Source organism: Pleurodeles waltl, chromosome 3_1 (genome assembly GCF_031143425.1).
Source record: "Pleurodeles waltl isolate 20211129_DDA chromosome 3_1, aPleWal1.hap1.20221129, whole genome shotgun sequence".
Lineage (NCBI taxonomy): Eukaryota > Metazoa > Chordata > Amphibia > Caudata > Salamandridae > Pleurodeles > Pleurodeles waltl.
In genome coordinates, this window is record NC_090440.1 from 603,959,824 (window position 1) to 603,981,966 (window position 22,143).

The 22,143-nt window shown below is 45.1% G+C and overlaps 1 protein-coding gene across 3 annotated transcripts in view; it reads left to right on the forward strand.

Annotated features, from left to right (window-relative positions):
• KMT5B (lysine methyltransferase 5B) overlaps positions 1 to 22,143 on the forward strand; it is a 326,116-nt gene that overhangs the window by 122,232 nt on the left and 181,741 nt on the right. For all 3 annotated transcript variants that reach the window (XM_069223050.1, XM_069223048.1, XM_069223049.1), the window contains one exon: positions 6,229 to 6,338. In XM_069223050.1, coding sequence (XP_069079151.1) covers positions 6,229 to 6,338 — 110 coding nt within the window. The remainder of the gene's footprint in view (positions 1 to 6,228; positions 6,339 to 22,143) is intronic.

Below are 22,143 nucleotides of genomic sequence, written 5' to 3' on the forward strand. Positions count from 1 at the left end.
CACCTGTGTTTTGGCTGTTTGTTTTGAGGCTTGTTTTCTGATCTCCTGGGCCAGTTTTTACTGTTGCTGTTCCTGATGGTAGAACAAACATTGCCTGCAGCAGCACAAATGCATGATGTCTTCCATACCTTGCAAAACATCTAGACAAGTGTGGCTCTACAAGTTAAAAACAGGCAACATCTGCAGACATCAGACACTTCTTAGCTAACTTTTAATGCTGTCAGGCAGATGACCCTTGCAGTACAAAAACAATGCTGTACTACATTTCCCACTTTGTACTGTTTAGTGCAACACACATGCAGAGTTTGAAAAACGTGGAGACTTATAAAAGTTGCTCCACTGTAATGCCTACCTTGAGGAGGTGTAATTTTTTGGCTAAGATCACAGTCTATAGTTGTTAGTAGATGCTTGCATCTAACCCATGGGTCGTTGCACGGGAACACCAGTGTAACACTTGTGGTATGCCCCCCTTGCACAAGGTAGGGCACAGAGCTAGTTTGCATTACTTTTAGCCAACTTTCTAATGCAATTAACGGTTTGTGTTGGAAAGTTAATCCCACCACAACACTTTTTGCTGGGTTTGCGCCAGATCTGGCCCAGAATCTTTAAACCAGTCCTTCTAAATATTGGTAGAAAGAGTTGAGATCTCACTGCATGTTAATGCAAGGTTACCCAATGACTAATGCAGAGCAAATGTTGCTGTATTGTGTGACATCAAAAGACATCAAGGAAGCCATAGAGAAGGGACTCCTGAAGCATGAAAGAAAAATTGTTTGTGCTTGGGATTGAGCATACTAGATTTCTATAGGCACGTTCAGACTTTTAAAAAAGTCTAACAGCTATCATCCATTTATGTGTCTCGCAGGGTGCTAAATCATCTTTGAAAAAACCCGCCTATAGTTTCAGAGTTGACTGAACATTCCCCTGATTGCACCTTACTGTTTTTATCTAAATGTGCACAGCGATGTTCACAGCATCATGTTTGAATCATGTCTTCATGCACGAAACAACCACATCATTACTCTTCTATAGCCATCACAAGTGGTGAGATGTGGATGAGGGCCAGCAGCTGTGGCAGCACCTGGCCCAGGCCAACATCGCCTGCCCCATTACTGTTGAAGGATTGTAGAGATTAGACAAGTGGAGTATAGAAATTAGGGAGTGCCTCCCTATTCTGTGTTCTAAACGTGATTTTAGTCAGGGGCATGGCTATTTTTGCTGTAGCCGGTGCCAAGGCTCCAGGGCCAAGATGTGAGAATGCTCTGCACTGGCTGCAGTTTATTTAACAGGCTTTATGCTAAGAATTGTTAAGTGCCTGTCTGGGTTTAGCTCTGTGCAGTCTCTTCATCTGGAAGAGATAGAGAAGAGTCATTGTCAAGGAGAGTGAGACAGATTTTCAGCAGGTACTTGTAAACCCGGGCCTGAGGCTACAGTGGAGCAAAGGCATATGTTGCGTTCAATAGTTTTGTGCACGGGGCTCATCATGAAGTAGAAGAGGAAGGAGAACAAAGACACAGAGCAGAGGGTAATTGATAGGGAGAAACTGCAGCAGAAACCGAAAAACAGAAGGGTTGAATGCAGCAAAGGTGACCAGAAAGAGGTTGGGAGATTGAGTGCTGCTCAAGAGGTGAGATATTAATGGGAGGAAGAAAAGAGGAGAGTAGGTGAGAATAGGCTATGAAGTAGAGAGAATAAAGAAAGGAGAGTGACAGCGTGAGGACATGGACAAAAGAGATAGTAAAGGCAGAATGCAAAGAAAGATGGGAGAATAGACAAAAAGGAGAAAGATAAGAACAGGGAAAAGATAAAAGTAGGAAGGATAGAAATGGAAAGAAAGATGAAAGAAGGCAATTTGGAGGAGAGATGGCAGTAGGTGTGGGATTTGAGTGTAGAGAGCAAAAGGGGATACGCATGGAGAGAATGAGCTATGGAAGTGAGATAGAAAAGAAAGAACTGAATACACAAGAAATAGAGAATAAAAGAGGAGTGGAGCATAGCAAGTAGAGCAAAAGGAGTGGGAATGAAAGAACGGAAAACAAAGACGATAAGAGTAACCACAAGGAGATAAGTAGGCAAAGATGTGCGAAACTCGGAGGTCGGAGATAAGGACAGGAATGGAACAAAATGAGTGAGAGAAGCATAGCCAGGATATAGATTTGATAAGAGTAAAAGTGAAGTGAGTGAGAATAGGGAGATTAGGAGGAAGTTGGGAGGAGAGGAAAAGGTAGGGTGTAGAATGAAGAGACAGGAGACCGGGTGAGAGAAAAGTGGAGGAGAGCGGAAGGGAAGAAAGAAAAGTGGGGAGGGTAAGGAACAAAGAGAAGACAAAAACTAAAAAGGATTTTAGAGGACACTGCAACCAACAAATGAAATCGCTTAAAGGCCCCAGTGTAAGTATACTTAAAAGCATGAAAGAGGTCGTATGCTTAAGCTCGCCCTAAAAGGGAAAGCGATGAAGACAAGCACGGGAGATGGGGTTGAAATGGATAGGGGTGAGAAAATGTGCAAGGAGATGGTAAGAGAGGCAAAAAGATAGCAAAGGTTGAGTGTAGGAAAATACCCTCTTTCTTGGCATGGCTACCCCCGTTTTCTGCCTGTTCTCAGTGTGTTTGACTGTGTCTACTGGGATCCTGCTAACCAAGACCCCAGTAGTTTTGCTCTCTCCTGTAAACTGTACCTTTTTCTTCCCAAAGTTGGCATATTGGTCTCCCCCTACCCCCCATGTAAGTCCCTAGTATATGGTACCTAGGTACCCAGGGCATTGGGGTTCTAGGCGATCCCTATGGGCTGCAGCAGTTATTCTGCCACCCATAGGGAGCCCATGCAAAGGGTTCTGCAGGTCTGCCATTGCTTCCTCCAGGAAACGGGTGAATGCGCCTGTTTTCACTACAGGTCACTGCACCAGTCCATTGTAAGTCACCCCAATGGTAGGGCAGGTACCTGTGTACTAGCACTAGCAGAGGTGGCCCCACAAACTCCATATCCATTTTCCTGGACTTTGTGAGTGCGGGGACGCCATTTTACTCATGTACTGGACATAGGTCACTACCTATGTCCAGCTACATAATGGTAACGCCGAACCTGGGCTTGTTAGGTATTAAACATGTCAGAATCATACCCCAATACTGTTGCAAGTATTAGAAGTATGATTCCATGCACTCTGGGGGCTCCTTAGAGGACCCCCAGCATTGCTACCACCAGTCTTAAAGGATTTTCCAGGCAGCCAAGCTGGTGCCACCCCTCAGACAGGTTTCTGCCCTCCTGCTGCTTGATCTAATCAAGCCCTGGCTGTCGGAATAAAGGATTTCCTTTGGGAGAGCGATGTTACACCATCTCCCTATGGAAATAGGTGTGACTGGCTTGGGAGGGGTAGCCTCTCCAAGCCATTGGTTTGCATTGAAGGGCACATTTGGTGCCCTCCATGCATAAACCGGTCAGGGACCCCCAGTCCCTGCTCTGGCGCGAAACTGGACAATGGAAAGGGAAGTGACCACTAAACTGTCCATCACCACCACAGGGCACAGAGCTCCTCCCTGGGTTCTGCCATCTTGTTTCCAAGGTTGGCAGGGAACTCTGGCAGCATCTGAGTGGCCAGGCCTCGTGATAGGTGCTTACCTGGTTAGGTGACCAATCTCCACTTTCAGGGCTATCTAGGGTGTCTCTCTTGGGTGGGGTCCTCAGATTTGGCTTGCACTCCAGCAGGATTCCTCTGCAACCTCCACTTCGACTTCTGGCCAATGGGGCTGCGACTGTACCCTCCAGGAACCGACAACGCTTCAATCAACTAAGAAGACTCTTCTGCAGTTTCATTTCCATGACTCCTGCCATCTCTGCAACATTTCCCCGGCCGTGCATCCTCAGAAGATAGCAACTCTTCAGCCTGCACAAGAAGAAGAAGAAAGAACCTCCCTTGGAGTGAAGGAGTCACTCCCCTGCAACCGCAGGCACCTACAGCAAACGACGACCGGCTGCGTGGATCTCCCCTCATCTTGAGCTGCGTGGATTTTGCATCACGGGTGGTGGTCTGGAATGGTCCTCTCTGCTAGCTGTCCAACTTTGGTGGAGGTAAGCCTTTGCCTTCCCATGCAGGACAGTACCCCATGTGCACTGTTTCTTTTGCAGCTGCCAAGGCTTGTTTGCATCTTCTCCAAGGGATCTTCAGGCTACGTGCGGCTCCAGCCCCCAGTACTCCTTCCTGCAAAGACCAGCCTGCAGCGTGGTTCCTGGCGGCGTGGGATGCTCTTTTGTAGTGCTGTGTGGGCTCCTTCTGCGACTCCTGTGTTCCCATCCTGTGGGACTCCTGCGGGTGCTGCCTCTGCTCCTGTGGACTCTCTGTGATGCTGAGAGTCCCCTGTGACTACCCCTCCTGGGTTGAGTCCTCCGGGGCCTTGCTGGTCCCCGGCAGCACCGTCTTTCCACTAATGGCAAGTTTGCCTTTGCCAAGGCTTGTTGGTGGAATTCCTGCACCAACACCCTTCTGCAATCTTCACTCCAGCTTGAGACATCTTCTGCATCCATCAGGAACTCTTTTCCGGCTCCAGGGCTGCAGTGCTGTCCTGTTCTTCTTCAACATTGACCAACTCCTGCAAGTACAGCTGAGTTGGTGTAGTAGCTCCTACTCCTCCTGGACTCCACTGTGACTCTTGGACTTGGTCCCCTATCTCCATAAGTCTTCCTTCTTCAAGAATCCACCGCTGGTTTCTTGCAGACTTGTCTCAGTGTCTTCTTTTTCCTCCTTTTGGGTGGTTTGGGGAAATTCAAGTGATTTACCCCTGCTTTCCTGGTCGCTGGGGGGTACAGTTACCTCTGTGGTTTTTTAGCACTTCCAGCTCCCCTCTACACATTCCACTTACCTAGGTGGGGGTCCTGTATTCGCATTCCATTTCTTTAGTATAAGGTTTGTGCTCCCCCTAGGATGACTATTGGTTATTGCTATTTGCAGTGTTTTCTAACCTTTTCTATGCCTATTTCTGATCACTGGTGTAGGGTTGCCTTTCTTGTGTTTTATGGTATTGAGTTCCAAAAATAAAGTACATTTATTTTTGTACAACTGAGTATTTTCTTTCATATATGTAAGTACTGTGTGACTACAGTGGTTTTGCATGAGCTTTGCATGTCTCCTAGATAAGCATTGGCTTCCTATCCACAGCTACCTCTAGAGAGCCTGACTTCTAGACACTGCCTACACTTCAATAAGAGGGGATACTGGACCTGGTATAAGGTGTAAATATCTTGGGTACCCACCACACACCAGGCCAGCTTCCTTCATTGAGGGTTGCTAGAGTGACTAGGGCACGCAGAGGCACCGATGCAAGGAGCCCATTGCACTTGTAATCGCTGCCTTTTAATTCCAACCCAAGGCGATGAGGCCTATCTTTTCTGGTTTACGTTAGATCGCATGGCACCCTTGTTACGCTTCTTATTATGATAGACTGCAGTCTTCACATGCTTGCATCTTAAATTGTTTCTTGTCTTCAGTGGATGCAGCCTTTGCTGCAGGACGCGAAGCACCTTTATTGCTGCACATAGAGGGGAAAAAAGAGGTAGCATTGATCATGAGCAGTATCTTTGTGTTCCTTGACAACACATGCATGTTCCCCTTTGTGTTTTTAGAATAGTGTTAACTATAGTGTTTGCTAATTATTCTGCTCAATATATGTGAAAGCATGACATTGTTGGATAATTGTTGTCTGAAAATAAGTACTACAGTATGGACTGTTGTTTTAGGCATATATGTATGTGCCATAATCCTTGCCAACTAGAAAGAATTAGGCACAATTCTATGATTATGACAAAGATGCTAATTCTAGTAATCTATAATTTTACCTGGCTCCTACCTTCACTTGTTTGTATCATTCTCCTATGTGCTGTACTCTCTTAGGAAAATGGGATGTTACACCTTTTGTTTATACATATTTACAGCTTCTGGTTGCAAACCTTTATCATTTAACGTGTATTCTTCTTCTCTGTGTAAATGGAAATAGATTTACTAAATGCCTCAGATGGTATGACAATGTGATCTCTTCCAGATTTACTTGGAAGCGATCTGGGATTTTGCTCTTATGATAACAATATGTAAAAATGGAGAACCATGTAAAAGGTTTTAAAATACACTCTAGAAAACAAGTGACAATGGTGGAGCGTGCAAGCACATAATGTTTCTTGTGGAAATGAAAATCAAACTTTGACAATTGTAGGTAATCATATTATTTATACTGTATTTCTCAGGTATTTATTTACTTAAGAATGTTTGCAACTGAAAGTGGATTTGAATTATTGCCTTGTAATCGATATTCATCGGAACAAAATGGTGCTAAAATCGTAGCTACAAAGGAATGGTGAGTTTAATGTCCTCTGTGACAAGTGTATGTTTTAAAGGTTTTGCAGGAAGTGCAACTTTGGACCTGCAACACATTTTGTTAACAATGTGTGTTTACCCTAGCTATGTCCTTAACACCCAGCCTCTTTTTAGGATATATGAGTTTATTTTTTAAATGGCCTATTAGGTTAGTTTAGCTATGTCATTAACGGGAACAGTCATAGAAGTACACAATTCTTTTGATTACACTAGATGTGTATTTGTGCATTGGATTAGGAATATGGCTGAAAACTAGTTAAACAGTTGGGTGTTTTTTTCTTGCTGGAGTGCGCAACATTTCAGCCAGAGCACAGAAAAAGCTCATGTCATCAGGCTTGAGTGCCCACGGTACACAATATCGTGTGTGAGCAGAATTCAGCCATATTTGAGTTATCTTTATTGTAATTGATTGTATAGTGTGGGTAATATGTGATGCAGGCTATGTAGCCAACAAATTCACTTTGCGTTGTACCGCTAATACATGACCGAGCTCCAGCAGCATTGTTTTACTGGGCAGAAGATTTAACTACTTTTAGTGTGACACATCATATTTTTACACCCAAACACTCTGTTATGTTACCAATGTGGAGAGACTGCTCTAATGCACTCCACTGCTCCCTCTAATGGTTTTGAGCCTCGGGGGTTTGATGCAACTGATCAAGGTTGGCCATACCATAATCACTTGATTCTGTTCTATGTCTACAAGGCTTTGTGGTGTAAAAGTGTTTTTGTTTTTTTTCATTACCACACATGCGTTGTAATCCTGTGTCTTAGATTGCAGCGAACTCATATGCTAAATCCCTGAAGCTAAGAGTGAAGGAGTCTGGTAACTGTATATAATTCTCTTACGGTCTGTGTTCAGTGATTCAAGCCTTTGCAGGTCCTTATTATACACAGATCACTGCATGGTCTCTTTTGAACTTGTTGTAACTAAATAGACTTATTTTCTTCATGCGCCGTTCTGAGGTCTTTGAAATGTTGCAGAGGTAGTGTTGTACTGCATGCTGAAAGCATATTCAGGTCACGCATAATCAAAGCAGCAAGCTCCTCATTTGTGTCAGTCTTGTTTCTGATTTATTATCTATGTCAATATTACTGAAACCTGTTGGAAATTTGCCCTTTCTAGTAGAGAATTCTAGCCACAGATTTCTTACCTTTTGCATACTATCTAGGTGTCGGACTGAATCCAAAATCTTTTCAGCAGTACCTCTGCTTGCCGGAAAGTGTAACATTGCAGCTCCAAACGGATGCCATTCTGCTATGGAAATGACCTCTGGGGCCTAGATAAGCACCATTCTCTCACTTTGACGTTAGTTCCTCTCTTTCTGTGCCACCAGATGCAGATCCAGAGGTCCTTTTGTGTCTTTCAGAGACATTTCACCTCATATTATCCAGTGTGCAAGGGAGGTCCCCCCCAGAAACTACAGGTGTTAATCCCTGAAGAGACTTTTGCAAACAAATGTCTGTGACAGACCCCACCAGATGTGCTTGTACCTGGGGCTGAGCCACGACTCCAAGACCTACACCGACTGTGTGTCGATGAATTTGAAGGCCATCAGGGAATGCGAGGCAAAAACTCTGCGTCAACAGGCATAAGAAGACTGTTGTGGCCACTCCAAGTCACTGTCCCTGTTCAAGGGTTGTTCCCAGTCTTGTTCCTGGATTTGTCAGAGCTGCTTTAGAGGCTGGAGACTGATCTTCTTCACAGTCTAAGTCATCAGGTAAATCTAAAAAGAAACACAAGAAATCTAAGCTGGACTCCGCCCCTTGACGCCACTCTTTCTCAATCTCGCTCAGGTGATTTTGGAGACGATCTGGTAACTTGTACCAGCAAAACTGAGTTCCCAGGGCCAAATGCCATACTGCTTCAGATTGAAGAGTTTCGCTCAGCCATGCTTCGGATCCCTACTGACTCATTCTGTCGTGCATCCGGGGCCCAAGGAGCCGAGAGGACCGTCATCTGGAGTGCTGCCGACTGGTTTGCCCTTGACACCAGTGTGACCTCTTCCTACCTTTTCCTCTGACTCTTACTGCAACTCTTATGTGCAATTTCGTTTGCTTGGTTTGCCTGTTTGTGACATTTATGTGCTGTGTTCCCTGCTCATTTTGCATGTTTCTGCCATTTCTGTGACTGTTCTGTGCGTTTTTTCACTCTTTTTGCCACTTTGTGTTATTTCTCTCACTCTTTTCTCATTCTGTGCTGTTTCTCTCCCTCCTTTTCCCTCTTTGCACCATATCCCTCACTCTTTTCTCTCCCTCTCTGACTTTTGTGTGCTGTTTGTCTCGCTCTTTTGCCTCTGCGCGATTGCTTGTTCTGCTTTTATTACCTTAGTCATCTCTCCAACTTCTCTGCAGCCCTTTCCCACCCTCACAGCGCTCCCGCCTTCCTGCTCATTCGTGCCTCTGTCGCTCCCTGCGCTCCTCCCCACTTCCCAAGAGCCACTTAATAGTGACCACTGCACAGGCTTGTGGCGCAAGCCCTTCTGTGCCTGGACAGCACCCAGCACCAGAAACCCTGCTCCCCCGACCCACCACTACACAGCCACCCTCCTTCATGGGTTAAACCTCAGACACTCCACCACCCTCTTTTGGCGCACCGCACCACACCACACGGAAGGGGCCTTCACCTAGTGTCTTTGCCTCTTCAACTGAACCACGCTTGTCCGCAATGCCAACGAAGAACCTATCCATTACAAACACCCCATACACACTAACACCTATCAACAAACAACCCCTTTCATCCTAGACTCACCAATAGCATTCATGCTCCTCAACACCGGCTCACTCAGCAAACACGCCACAGAGATCTGGTACCGGCTGCAAGACACCGTCCCATACCTCCTCTTCCTTACCAAAACATGGCTGGCCATGGCAGGCATCCCTGCCAGATAGAAGCTCTCCAGGCATCACTGCCAAAACATGCCTGGAGTTGAAATAACTATAGTCCACAAAGACCCCCTTCATCTTTACCGCCTCTGCCGAATCCAGAACAGACTACATGGAGCACCTAAACTTCAAATTACAAAACACAATTCTTGACTTTCAGAGTCTCCATTGAAATAGGATTTTTTCCTTTCTACTTTATTTTTGTTCTTGCATTTAACAGAACAGTACATCGAGAAGGTTGTTATTTTTGCAATGATACATGGTATTGGCATAGTTTGATATAGCCAGACATCTTATAGAAGAGCAAGTTTTTCCATCACAATAAATCCAATATGCACATCTTGCAAACCAAGCAGCATGCATACCTTACAAATCGTAATCATTTGTATGAACAATCAGTTTTTTATTATTACATGATGGTAACCCCGACCCCTGACTCTTCACTTCCCAGCTGTCACATTATTTACTCTCATCACTGTTCCATCTTTCTGATTTGTACAATGATGACTGAATTCTCAAATAACACCTTGGAGCAAAACAGTATCTGGTGCTATAATGTAATCTGTAACAAGTAGGTTTTCAACTGCTCCATACATCTCTTGTTTTAAATGTACAGTGCAGAAGTTCGGCATACGTCATTTGCAAGTCCAGTCAGTCCTTCAAGTTTGGGACAGTGACTATTCATAACTCTAGAGTGAGTAGTTTCCTAAGAGCCGTAGGGATCTGGGAAAACCAGCCAAGAATCTAATGGTATGTCATTTGGCTCAACAATTGGGATACTTTCTCCTTCCAGTGAACCAATACCTCCTCACATGCCCTTGCTAGGTGCAAAAAAGTAGCCCCGCCATCCCATAAATCTTCTCAAAGGCAACTTTGCCACAGTGAGATCAGTGTATATTATGCTTGCGGGAGAGTCTTGCAGTGAATGATGCATAATCTACTATTTGGTGACAACGTGCCCATCTGGGTACAACAGATTTTTCACGTCTAATGTTATCTCTGGCCCCATGTTCTCTTCCCATTGTGTTTTAGCATAGTGTTTCCTTTCTGGAAATTACAGCTGAGCAGCCAGATAGATTGAAGATTATATTCCTAATGAATGTGGCTCCCAGCAGCTTTTCTAATGGTTTGAGAGATTTAGGTTCTATCGGAAAGTCAGGAGTGACCATCCTGCTCATACCTCTGAGTCTTTAGCACAGAAGGGTATCCAAAGGCCCCACCCATGTGTCTCAGTTGCATTTTGAATGTGTAAAGGAAGGCCTTGGTGAGGGTTATGGAAATATTTATGAAAAGGTACCATAATTTGGGCAGAATACCCATTTTCATAAGACTTATGCTCCTTGCAAATGACACAGGGAGGGTGATTATTTTTTTCTGTGATCTTGGTAAGTGTCACTCTATAATTATCCCGTAGTACCAACTGTGAGTCACCATGAATCCATATTTCCAGGTATTTGAAAGAACCGATGTACCACTCCAGAGGGTAGTCCAAAGTGAAGATCTTTACATTATTTGTGAGGAGAGAATACTTGGACGTTTTCCATTTAATTCTCACACTAGGCATTTTGCCAAATAAGATATATTCCTACATCACCAGGTTTAGACTGATATATGGGTCATTAAGATAAAGCCTCATGTCACCCACATATAAAGACATCAGGACGTGTCTGCTTGAATATCGTAAGGCATATTTGGAGTGGTCTATCTGAATTTTGCTGCCAGAGACTCCAGACCCAAAGCAAATAGGATAGGCAAATGTGGGCATCCTTGACGATTACCTATAGAAATTAGTTTAGGTGACTCATTAATATTGCTGATCCAGATTTTGGCTGGGGTAGTGTACAGATGTTTAATCCAGTCGATTTCAGTTTAAGGTAGTCCCCTTCTTACTAGTATGGTAAATAGATATTCCCATTCAAGGGAGTCAAATGCCTTGGTCACATCTAAGAACACTGCTACTGCATTCCGCTAAGGGTCTAGACCGCTAAATAGTGGAAAAAGGGTATGCAGATTGTGGGATGTGGAGTACCCTGGTGTAAAACCAGAGTGGGTAGGTCTGACCTGATCGGGCAGCAGTGCAGATGACGCTTAGGAAGAATTTTCACAACTTAGTTATGGCAGTGATCTATATGATTTGCATTTAAGGCCTGGTTTATCTGGTTTCAACTGCGTTACCAGGATTGCTTCGATCATGGGATGGGGAGATTGTCAGTTTCCACCTTCCTTAAATGCAGCTTGTAGGAAGCTATCTATCTATGCTGTGTACCAAATGTAGGGGAACACTATGCAGATACTACAGACAACCCTTATTGGTTTACAGGGATAAAAGTAGTAATCCCAAAAGCTGTCTTTTGTGGTAGTGTGGGCGAGCAGTTAGGCTTATCAGAGGCTAGTGCTAAGCATTCGTTGAACACTCAGAGTTGATAAATGAGACAAACACTCAAGAAGGAACTTGAAAACAATGTTTAGAAAAATACTTTGTTTATATATTGTTTCAACACCATACAACTTCAGAGAAGATAAGTTCTGTTTCAGTTGTATAGACTTAGCAAGTAAGTAACAGTTTTACTCAATTGCACTTTTTCCTGGAAAAGGTTCCAAAGTACTTTTACTGCAAAGGGATCGTTGCAAGCAGTTCTTGGGGTCCACGGTGGATTGTAATGTGCTAGGGGTGCAGGCAAGATCAGCGATACAATTTTACCTGCCCTGGGGTGTCCGGGTGCAGTGGTGCTTGTGAAGTTGGGTGTCTAGCACACTGCACAGCTGGCAACAAAGGGGGTCTACTTAGAAAGAGACTGCAAGGGGGCGCTTGTGGACAAGTCCCGAAGCTCTCCACTGGGGGCTCAGTTGATTGGTGCCCTGGGAGCAAGGGAACCGCGGTCTGATGTTGTGGACCCGGGCTGTGGAGCTCGGGTGCAGCGGGTCTTTGTTGTCAGTGCTCCTGCATCAAGGTGCCCACTGTTCTTTGGTGGACCTGCAAGAAGAGGGACAAAACAAGACAGCCAAAGTCCTCTGAACGATGTCCTCTGCAGTACTGATGTCCCTCGACGGTTGACCTTCGGATGCAAAGTTGGAATCTGGATTGGACTTCAACAAGCCTTGTCGACTGCAAGGGATCCGGTACCCCAGGTATTGGTGCAGGACGCCTCTGGTTGGTCCTGGTGTATTCTCATTTGGTGGAGACAGGACTGGCCTCTTGGAGCATGGTGACCTTCTCCTCAGCGGCTGCTCTGTTGTTGAACCAGATGGTCTGCAGAACAGTGAACTGGACATTGGGGTTGGTGCCTGCAGGAAGCAGGGAAGTGGCCTCTCCACTCCAAGGGAGATGCTGACGGGCTGGTGAAGTGCTTGAAAACCTCTGAGGCTTTGGAGTCCTCACAGCTGCAACTTCTTTGTCCTCTTCTTCTTGGGTAACACAAATCTGTTCTTCTGGTGTCAGGGGGCTACCTAAATATTCCATTTAGGGGCATTTAGGAGAGTGTAGAGTAGTAGCCAATGGGCTATGTACCCTTACCCCCTATATGACCACTTCCTGTGGGAAGTGGGCATAGTCCTGTCACAGAATTCCAAGTTCCACCAAAATCAAGATAGTGGAACCCTTCTTCGAGTGTCTACTTTGGGTAGCCCATCATAGGGGTGTGGCTAGCCCAGATGTGGAACACTCCTACTGCAAAACTAATTTTCCCACCTGTTCTAATGCCAAGTGTGCCTCAGGGCATAGGGTGGCAACTCCCAGATCTGGGAAGCCTGGGTCGCATACCAAAGGCGGCGGGGTTATAACACCTTCCTCCGCAGCAGGCATTGTTTCTGATCTCCAGGAGTGGCAGCTCTCACCTACAGGGGCTCAGAAACATGTCTGTGGTGGCAGGCTGGTTGGTACCAGTCAGCCATCATACTAAGGGGCCAGTAGGTTTCAGGTGCCTCCTCTAAGATACCCTCTAGGTGTATGTCATAATAAATCCAAGGCTGGTATCAGCATGGATTTATTACGGTGAGAGGTGTGATATTAAACACCATAGGTTTCAACTAAGCCACTATGTAGCTGGGAAACTTGTAACAGCAAGTGTCCAGTACATATCTCAAACTGGCTTTCCTGTTCACTTGCAATATCCAGTAATCGAACTAGACATCACAGGGGCATATATGCTCATGCAGATATGCACCATGCCTTAGGGCTCTAAGGCCTGCTGTAGGTGTGATTTACATACGTTTAGATGCAGTGAGTGGGCCATGGCACACAATGGGTGTGCCATGTTGTGTTTTTGCCTGTCTTGCACCAGGACATGCAGGCTGCAATAGCAGCTGTGTGCAACTTTTTAGGGGCATCCCTGGGGGTGGCACAATACATGCTGCAGCCCTAAAGGGCCCTCTTCAGTACCTAGGCCCTTCGCACCGGGGGGTACAAGAATGTGGGCCAATTGTACACATTTTGCTACATGTTTTAGGGAAAGAGCACTGGCACTGGAGACCTAGTGCACCTCAGTCAGAAAAACTATGTACCAGTGAGCAAAATGTTGAAGTGACCATGTCCAAACTAGACACTTTCTTCACAGCTAATAGGGATGTTGGCATATAGCTTATAGAATTGGGCTGTAGGCCATCCAGTCCCGCCGCTTTGCCAGCTGAGGAACCCAGCTATGGCTAATTTCATCTATTTCTAAAGGTTCTATTACAATTTGCCATATTAGTTGACTCTGGCCCACCCCAATATATGAATGTTGTTGCGGCAGGATCTCGCTTGCAAGTCTTCGTTTCTAGCCATGATAACATGAAGCACGTTTTCTATGCTACGTATTATGTATCCTTTAACTTTAAGGCTGTCTTCTGTGTAGGAGATCCTCTGTTCCATCTCTGTGAGTCTGGTATTGTTTATCCAGTATGTGGAATATAGCATCAATCCTAACGGTGAGAATGCCCATTTTAATTTCTGTGGAACGGAGGTTATTTTGCATGGCTCTGAGGAGTTGTCAAATCCTCATATTCTCAGAAGACTGCAACTCTTCATCCTGCACAAGAAGAAGAAGAAGGAATCTCCCTTGAAGTGAAGGAGTCATTTCCCTGCAACTGCAGGCACCTACAACAAGTGATGACCAGCTGCGTGGATCAACTCTCCTGGTGAGCTGCGCGGATCCTGCATCACAGGTGGTGGTCAGAGTAGTCCTCTTGGTCCTCTGCCAGCTGTCCAACTTCGGTGGAGGTAAGCCTTTGCCTTCCCACACAGGACAGTACCCCGTGCATTGCGTCCCTTGCAGCTGGCAAGGCTTGTTTGCGTCTCCTCCAAGGGATCTTCAGGCGACATGCAGCTCCAGTCCCCAACACTCCTTCCTGCAAATCCCAGCCTCCTGCATGGATCTCCTGCAGCGTGGGATCCACTTTTGTAGTGCTACATGGGCTTCTTCTGTGGCTTCTGTGTCCCCGTCCTGTGGGACTCCTGTGGGTGCTGCCTTTGCTCCTGTGGACTCTCTGCGACACTAAGGGTTCCATGTTGCTCCCTGAGCCTTGCTGGTCCCCGGCAACACCTCTTTTCCACCGCAAGTTTGCCTTTGCTAAAGCTTGTTGGTGGAAATCCTGCACAACACCCGTCTACAATCTTCCTTTTTGGCGTAGGACATCTTCTGCATCCATCTGGAACTCCTCACCGGCTCCTGGGCTGCAGTGCTGACCGCTTCTTCAGAACTGTCGACCAACTCCTGCATCCACAGCTGGGTGGGTAGTACCTCCTACTCCTCCTGGACGCCACTGTGACTCTTGGACTTGGTCCCCTCTCTCCACAGGTTTTCTCTTCAAGAATCCCCTACTGGTTTTCTTGCAGTCTTTTCTGGGTGTCTTCTTTTTCTTCTTTTCCTCCTTTTGGGTGGTTTGGGGGAAAATCCAGTGTTTTACTCCTGCATTCCTGGTCACTGGGGGGGTACAGTGGTATTTACCTTTGTGGTTTTCTAATAACCCCAACACCCCTCTACACATCGTACCTAGGTGGAAATACCTTGTTCGCATTCCATTTTGTTAGTATATGGTTTGTGCTCCCCCTAGGGTCACTATTAGTTATTACTGTTTGCACTGTTATCTGACCTTTTCTATGCCTATTTTTGATTGCAGGTGTATATATTTAGTGTATTACTTACCTCCTAAAGGTGGGTCAGTTGTCTAGTGATTTGTGATAATCTGTGCCAAAAATAAAGTACCTTTATTTTTGTATAACTGAGTGTTTCCTTTCATGTGTGTAAGTGCTGTGTGACTACAGTGATATTGCATGAGCTTTGTATGTCTCCTAGATAAGCCTTTGGCAGCTCTTCCACAGCTACCTCTAGAGAGCCTGGTTCCTAGGCACTGCCTACACTTCCCTAAGAGATGATACCTGGTATAAGGTGTAAGTACCTTGGGTACCCACCACACACCAGGCCAGCTTCCTACAATTATTATTTTGGGGTTCCCTCCCTCCAAACCACCTCCCCCCTCTCAAATCTAGTGTGGGGGCCCAGAAATGACCTATACAGAAAGTGCACATTGTGCAGTGATTTATGGGCAAAAATGTTTTGTAAAAGGAATGCCCCACAAAGCATTATGGGACGAGATTGAGTGCAGCAAATATTGTAGTGTCTTTACTGTAATGCGCAGAACAGCCCCTAGAGGACACCTTATTGAAAATAAATGATAAAATAAAGCTATTTAATTGTTATAAAAAAAAGGAAATTGGAAAGATTACAGGATAAAGCAAAGAGAACCGAAAGGTAGTAAATAAACATAAAACGAAAAAATACAAATATAAAGGTGATACGGTGACAAGGAAAACAAGCGAGTTAAAAAAATAATAATCAAGGGATTAAGGAAGGAAAGGAATGAAAATTAATACTGTCATAGTCTCAACGATAATCTACTCGATTTGACTAATCTCTATGTGTTAATGACTTCAGAAATGTAGAAGACGAATATTGCCCAGAATTTGTTTAAATTAGTTTTGAAGATCTGACCACAGCGGAAGTCAGCTTCTTGACTTGAAGTTGTGTAGACCGGATCTGAGTAATCTTCTGAGTGCAGCTTATTTGTGCAGAGAGGGTTGCTTTTTATGTATTTTTTTAAGCCATTCTTTTCCTCTTCTTCGTCTGCGCAGTTGGCTAGGGCTGCACAGCTACAAGAAGCTGCGTTCAGTGGAAGAAAACTCTGGACTTGTTCATCTGAAAAGTAAATAATGAAAAGTCATTCTTTTACTGCGCTACATAACACACTTTTATAATTATAGGCTCTCTAGATAAGATATGCTACCATCATCCTGCTTAACGGAACTTAACTACCGACCACAGAAGAATGAAAGGCTAAGCCTGCCTTGCCGAGATGTGAACTTCAGATCACTGCTGGCGTCAGCGGTGAGCACTAAATACAGGACATTCAACCGATTGTAGAGCAAACAATCTATACGTTTCCTAATGTAAGTTAAGAACGTTTGGATTGCAATATTAAAAAATATACAGAATTTATCTTGGCAGCCAGCCATTGTAAGGATCTCTTCGCATGCCACTTTTGTCTGTCCAATAAATGGCTCAAAGATATTTTGTTTCTATAGCGCATTGTCATTTAAACTCTGATTGGCTTTACTAGCACCAGATTTAACAAACACAATGCAAGAGTGAGCTGGCTGTACTTAGAAGCAAGCAATTCTTCTCTCGTTTAGCCACAAAATAAACAAACAATTCTCAAGACCTCTGACCTACGTTTCCTTGTTTACGTTACTGTATCTGAAAAGAATGTGTGAAACTCCTTTTATTGGAATTTATGAAGATGTGCACAATTAAATAAAAAGTAATGATAACTCTACAGAAAATGCAGTGCTATTGAGAGTGCACACAGTTCATCGGATAACTGAGGAAAGCACTTTTGTGTGTTTGGCGAGTGCCTAAATTGGGTAGTGGCTCTTTCAGAGAGTGCATAATTCTTGAACAAAAAAACTGTGCAGAATTCTTGACAATGTGGTCAGAATTACTGCACCGTCCTTGCAAGGGCAGCATGCCCCCCTTTTTGTGGTGTCCGGGGAACCGCCCCCTAAAGAATCCGGGTCCGAAACAAACACATAGAGAAGAAGTCCACTCTATTCACTGTTGTGATCCATACATTTAACAGAAAATGAAATTGCTATTGAGAAATTCGGTGTCAGTCAAGAAACGTGGCACAAAATACACACTCGTGGGAGAGGTAAGGTAACTGGTTGTCCTCTCCTTGGATTTGGTGCGGCGGGGTAGGGGGGGTGCAAGGAGCTCTCATGTGAGAAGATAGTGAGTCAGAGAATTCTGTGAGAAATTATATGGGTAGAAACAGGAGTATAACAGATCTGGGGTACCCAGTAACCTGGGCATTGACGACCCAAGGAATCAAAGAGGAAGTACTTTCAGTGGCACAAGGATTCCGCCTTGGCGTTCAGTGACCCCAGGTATCACAAATCACGAGGCTTGGTGGCACTGTGAAAACTTGGGGCGTGGAATTGAGGGGGGGTGTCAAAGTGTCTTGGGATTCAGTAGCCTGAGGAAAACAAGGAAGGGCGGGAGCCAGGCAGCTGAGAGAGGGCGCAGAGAGCTGACGAAGAGAAAATACAGCCCTGTTTACAGCAAAGCTAAGCTGAGAGAAAGAATGCTTTACAAATGAGAAGGGAAGCTTAACCGAACACAGACAGGAAATGGAGAAAAAAATCCCCCAAACAACAGATGAACATGACAAAGCTTAATTATACAGTAGTTGGTGCCTGCTCCCAAAGGGAAAAGGGGGAGACAAAGAGGCATGACTGACCAATAGCAAGCATAGATTTTTAAATGACACTGAAATGAACAAATGAAATGGTTTTAAGCCCACAGAAGAAGTATTCATTAAAGGTATATAAGATGTTGTACGCTTTCTCTCAACCTAAAAATGTCAATTAAAAATTCCCTCAAACTACTATAAAGCTAATTTAAAAGCAAAAGCTGAAATAAAGAAATCTGAGACATCTGTACTACAGGATAATAACCCTGGGAGGACCACCAAGTCTGGAAAGTCATTTGGGTCCCGGAGGAAACCTGCATCTGCAGAGGACAGATCCACAATAGCCTGGAGAGCAAGTTCCAAAGAGGAAAGACAGAGGTGCCAGAATAATAGCCTCAGCTCATGAGCCAGTCTACACTAATCCTGGACCAAAAGCATCCACCCAGTCTGGCATGGGCAACTCATAGCAAGCATTTTGCAGAAAAGGTAACGACATAGGACAACACTGAATGTCAGTGGAGACACTATCATATCAATGTCCCTAGTCTGATCCAGTTGCAAATGTTAAGTGTGTACTCGAAAGAGCACCTGAGACATTTGAACACAAGCTGCACGCCCTGAAACTGCATGGTTAGGAAAGACAAAGACCAGTTGTTGTTCAATTTCAGTAGCAAAGACAGTCCAAAGTACTGCACCATACGTTTATGGCACAGTAGGACATGTGGAACTGCATGACCATTTGGCCTTGCTGTGGAACATCAATTGTGGAGGAATAAAAATAGAACCAAAACAGCAATTAGGAGTAACACCAACAGAATGCCTTAAAAAACGCTTGAAAATAAAGTGTAGCTAAGACAATCACTCCACGTACCCTCTGAAAAGCAGAAAGAAACCAGACCAAGTCACTTTAAAAAAGTGTACTACACTAGTAGTGTTTGTAGCATTAAAAATGGGGTGCACAGGTTCGTCTAAATGCAGCTGCAAATTAGTGTGCAGCAGCGATAGTACTTCTGAAGATGATCGTGCAACATGGAGATCAAAAGTTTCTTTGGCAGAGTTTAATACTACAGTAAAACTTTCTGTCTGCTTAGCCCATCAAAGTTCATTTTGGAAGTAGGGACTGTTGGCCGCAAAGTTATTTCCGCTGCTGTATGTGTGGCGGGTATAATGCATTCATACAGCAAGTCACGACCTTGGAAACTGTTACAATAAAGAGGACCCCTGGCTTTATTCCACAGCAACCTTGGTTGTTCAAAACAAAGTAACTTTCATTTGAAAAGTAACAAAAACACTGGCTTAATCAAGCATATGGGAGCACCCTTCAAATAACACGCCAGGTTGGCATTGATGCATTACACATGCCATGCAGTGTTATCTCTTTAGAAAGTAATGAAAGTCCCACAGAAACTCTGCATTCATTCCCACTTAGAAAAAAGTCCTGGTCACCACCCACACATTTGTAATCAAAGAGAAGCCTACCTGAAAGTGTTTCAGACAAGACATGAAATGAAACATAGAGAACCTTAAAGAAATGAAACCATGGATTAACCAAGCATCTGATGGTGTCTCAGCTGCAGTGAAAGGTAATTGCTCTAAATGCTCTATGTTAATAATAATAATGTATGTTGCGCCTTTCTTTGCTAGGACTGCTTGGAAATGTGACATTGTAAGGCAAGAACAATTCTATTGCATTCAAATATTTCCATAGTAATCTGTTTGATTTTTAAACCTACAATGCTCAGATGAATTGCAAACTCGATATTAATTAATTCTGATCATGTAAGAGGGCAGACATATCATTTTGTGTAATATCAAATGCAGATGACACAATATTATTCAGTGAATAAATGCGAGTTGACAATGTAGTCATGGCATTATCAACAACAGCTAATGACTTTTCTAAATTTTCTTTATCAATTTGATGCAATCTTTCAGCCACTTGTTGTGAAATTTTTTAAACTTCATTATAGATAGCATATAAAAAGCTTTTTGGATGTGAAGATCTGGGACCTAATAGAAAATCTTGCAAATCCATGTTTTCAGAAATTAGAGAGAAATGTTGCTTAACAGCAGACAAAGTGGAATGATATAGCCATTGGCGTCATAACTTACCCACCCTGTCGGTAGTTAATTCACCCGAGTATTGTGACAGGACATATCTGGGGCCTGGTGTGCTAGCTTTAAAACCCGCAAAAGAGCTTAAAACATGTGAATTACAACCATGAGTGTCAACAGGCCACACCACCCACGCCTCGGAACCTTAAAGTGAAGGAAAATGCCCCTTTTTGACATGATCACCCCCATATTTTGCCTGGTATCAAAGGCATTTTTGACGGAAAGTGCACTGGGTTCCTGCTAACCAGGTCCCCAGTGCCAGATCTCATTACTTCAAACTGTGCAGCTGTTCCCCAATTGTTCATACCTCTGGCACCCCTATAAGTACCTAGCAAATGGTACCCCTGTTACCTAGGGCATGGGTACCAAAGAATTAGTGTTGTGGTGCAGCTGACATGGTACCATGACATGGCACACAGCCTGTGTGCCATGCCCCCTAACACTGCATGTAATATATGTAAGTCACCTGTACAGCAGGCTTTACAGCCCTAAGGCAGGGTGCGTTATATTGCATGTGAGGACATAACTCCAAGAGCAGATATGCTCCTACTATGTCGATTCTTGGACATAGTGGGTGGGCAGGGAAGCCATTTTAAGTACATGTGCTGGACACTGGTCAGTACAAATTACCCAGCAACATGATGGCTTTATTGAAAATGGGGATGTTCGTTATCAAACGTCTCGTATTAATAAACCCCACAGATTCCAATGATGGATTTATTAACACACGTACCCAGTGGGCACCTTAGAGATGCCCTCTGCAAGTGTACCATCTACCTGTCTGCTGGCTGAGTAGTTCTAACAAGCCTGCCACCACCAGACACGATTCTTACCCCACGGGTGATAGCCTTTGCTCTTGGGTGGACAGAAACTCTGCTTTGGCAAGGGTGTTAGCACAGCCCGTCCCAACAGGATAACCTGCAAATCTGCATTTCTGGGTGGGGGGCTTTAAAGAAGCCCACCACCCTTGATATATTGACATAGCTTCCCTCAAAGGAGAGAATGCGGACCCCCTGCCCAGGGCCCCTTTGGCACCTGGACAGGTGGGAAAATTAGTAGCCAGAAATGCGTGCCCACCTCTCAGATCAGTCTCACCCCTAAGGTGAGCTGCCTGATGTGGACCCAACTTTTGAAAGTATGCCATCTTGATAATGGCAGAACAAGGAACGCTGGGACTCCGTGCCAACCCTGCCAGCCTACCTGCCAACTTCGACAATTGTGCCGAAGTTGCCTCGTCCTCCATCTGCTGAACTTCTTAAAGCCAAGGAAGACCACCAGCCTTCAACCCAGCACCAGGGAAATCTCGTGGAGTAAGGGAAGCTGCACATCTGCACCATTGCAGGCACCCTAGAACCCCTGAAGAGAACTCAGGACCAACAAAGCCGCTGCTGCACAGCACCACTGCACCTGAGCCTCCCAGCCCATGTTGAAGTGGACCAACAGTGCCAACCTGGTCCTCAGCCTCTCCAGAGACAGTCAATCGTGGGTTTCCCCACTGCAACTTTAACTCCGATACCTACAGTCTCTTTGTGCAGGTTGCTTCAACCGTGACCCCCTCTGGTGATGGCAACTGTGGCGGTCCACTGCACCTCTGCACCTGCAGCCCTGGACAGAGGAGAAGAGGACCACAGGTGTCTCTGCATCCCCTCCCCCCCCAGGCTCGTGAGACTTGAGCCCACTTGCTGGTTCACCAGGACTGGTCCCCCAGTCCAGGACTGCAGTGTGTTTCTCCAGGCCACCGGTAACGGACACACAATGGTCCAAGAACCCACTGCACCTGGCCGCCCCCGACCGAGCAGAAGAGGACCACTGGTGTCCCTGTGTCCTCGTGCATCGCAAGACCTGAGCCCACTCAGTGGCTCGCCCAAAGTGGAACCCAGTCCTAGCCTGCAGCCTCTTTTCAACTGGACTGATCCTCATTGACTAACATTGGTCATCCAACACCGCACTACACCTCTGCACCCGGCTGCCCCAGTGCCGCCTGTTGTGACTTTCTGGTGTGATCCTGATCACACCCATTACTCAACCATAAGCCCAGGAAATTGGTTCCGTCAGTCGCT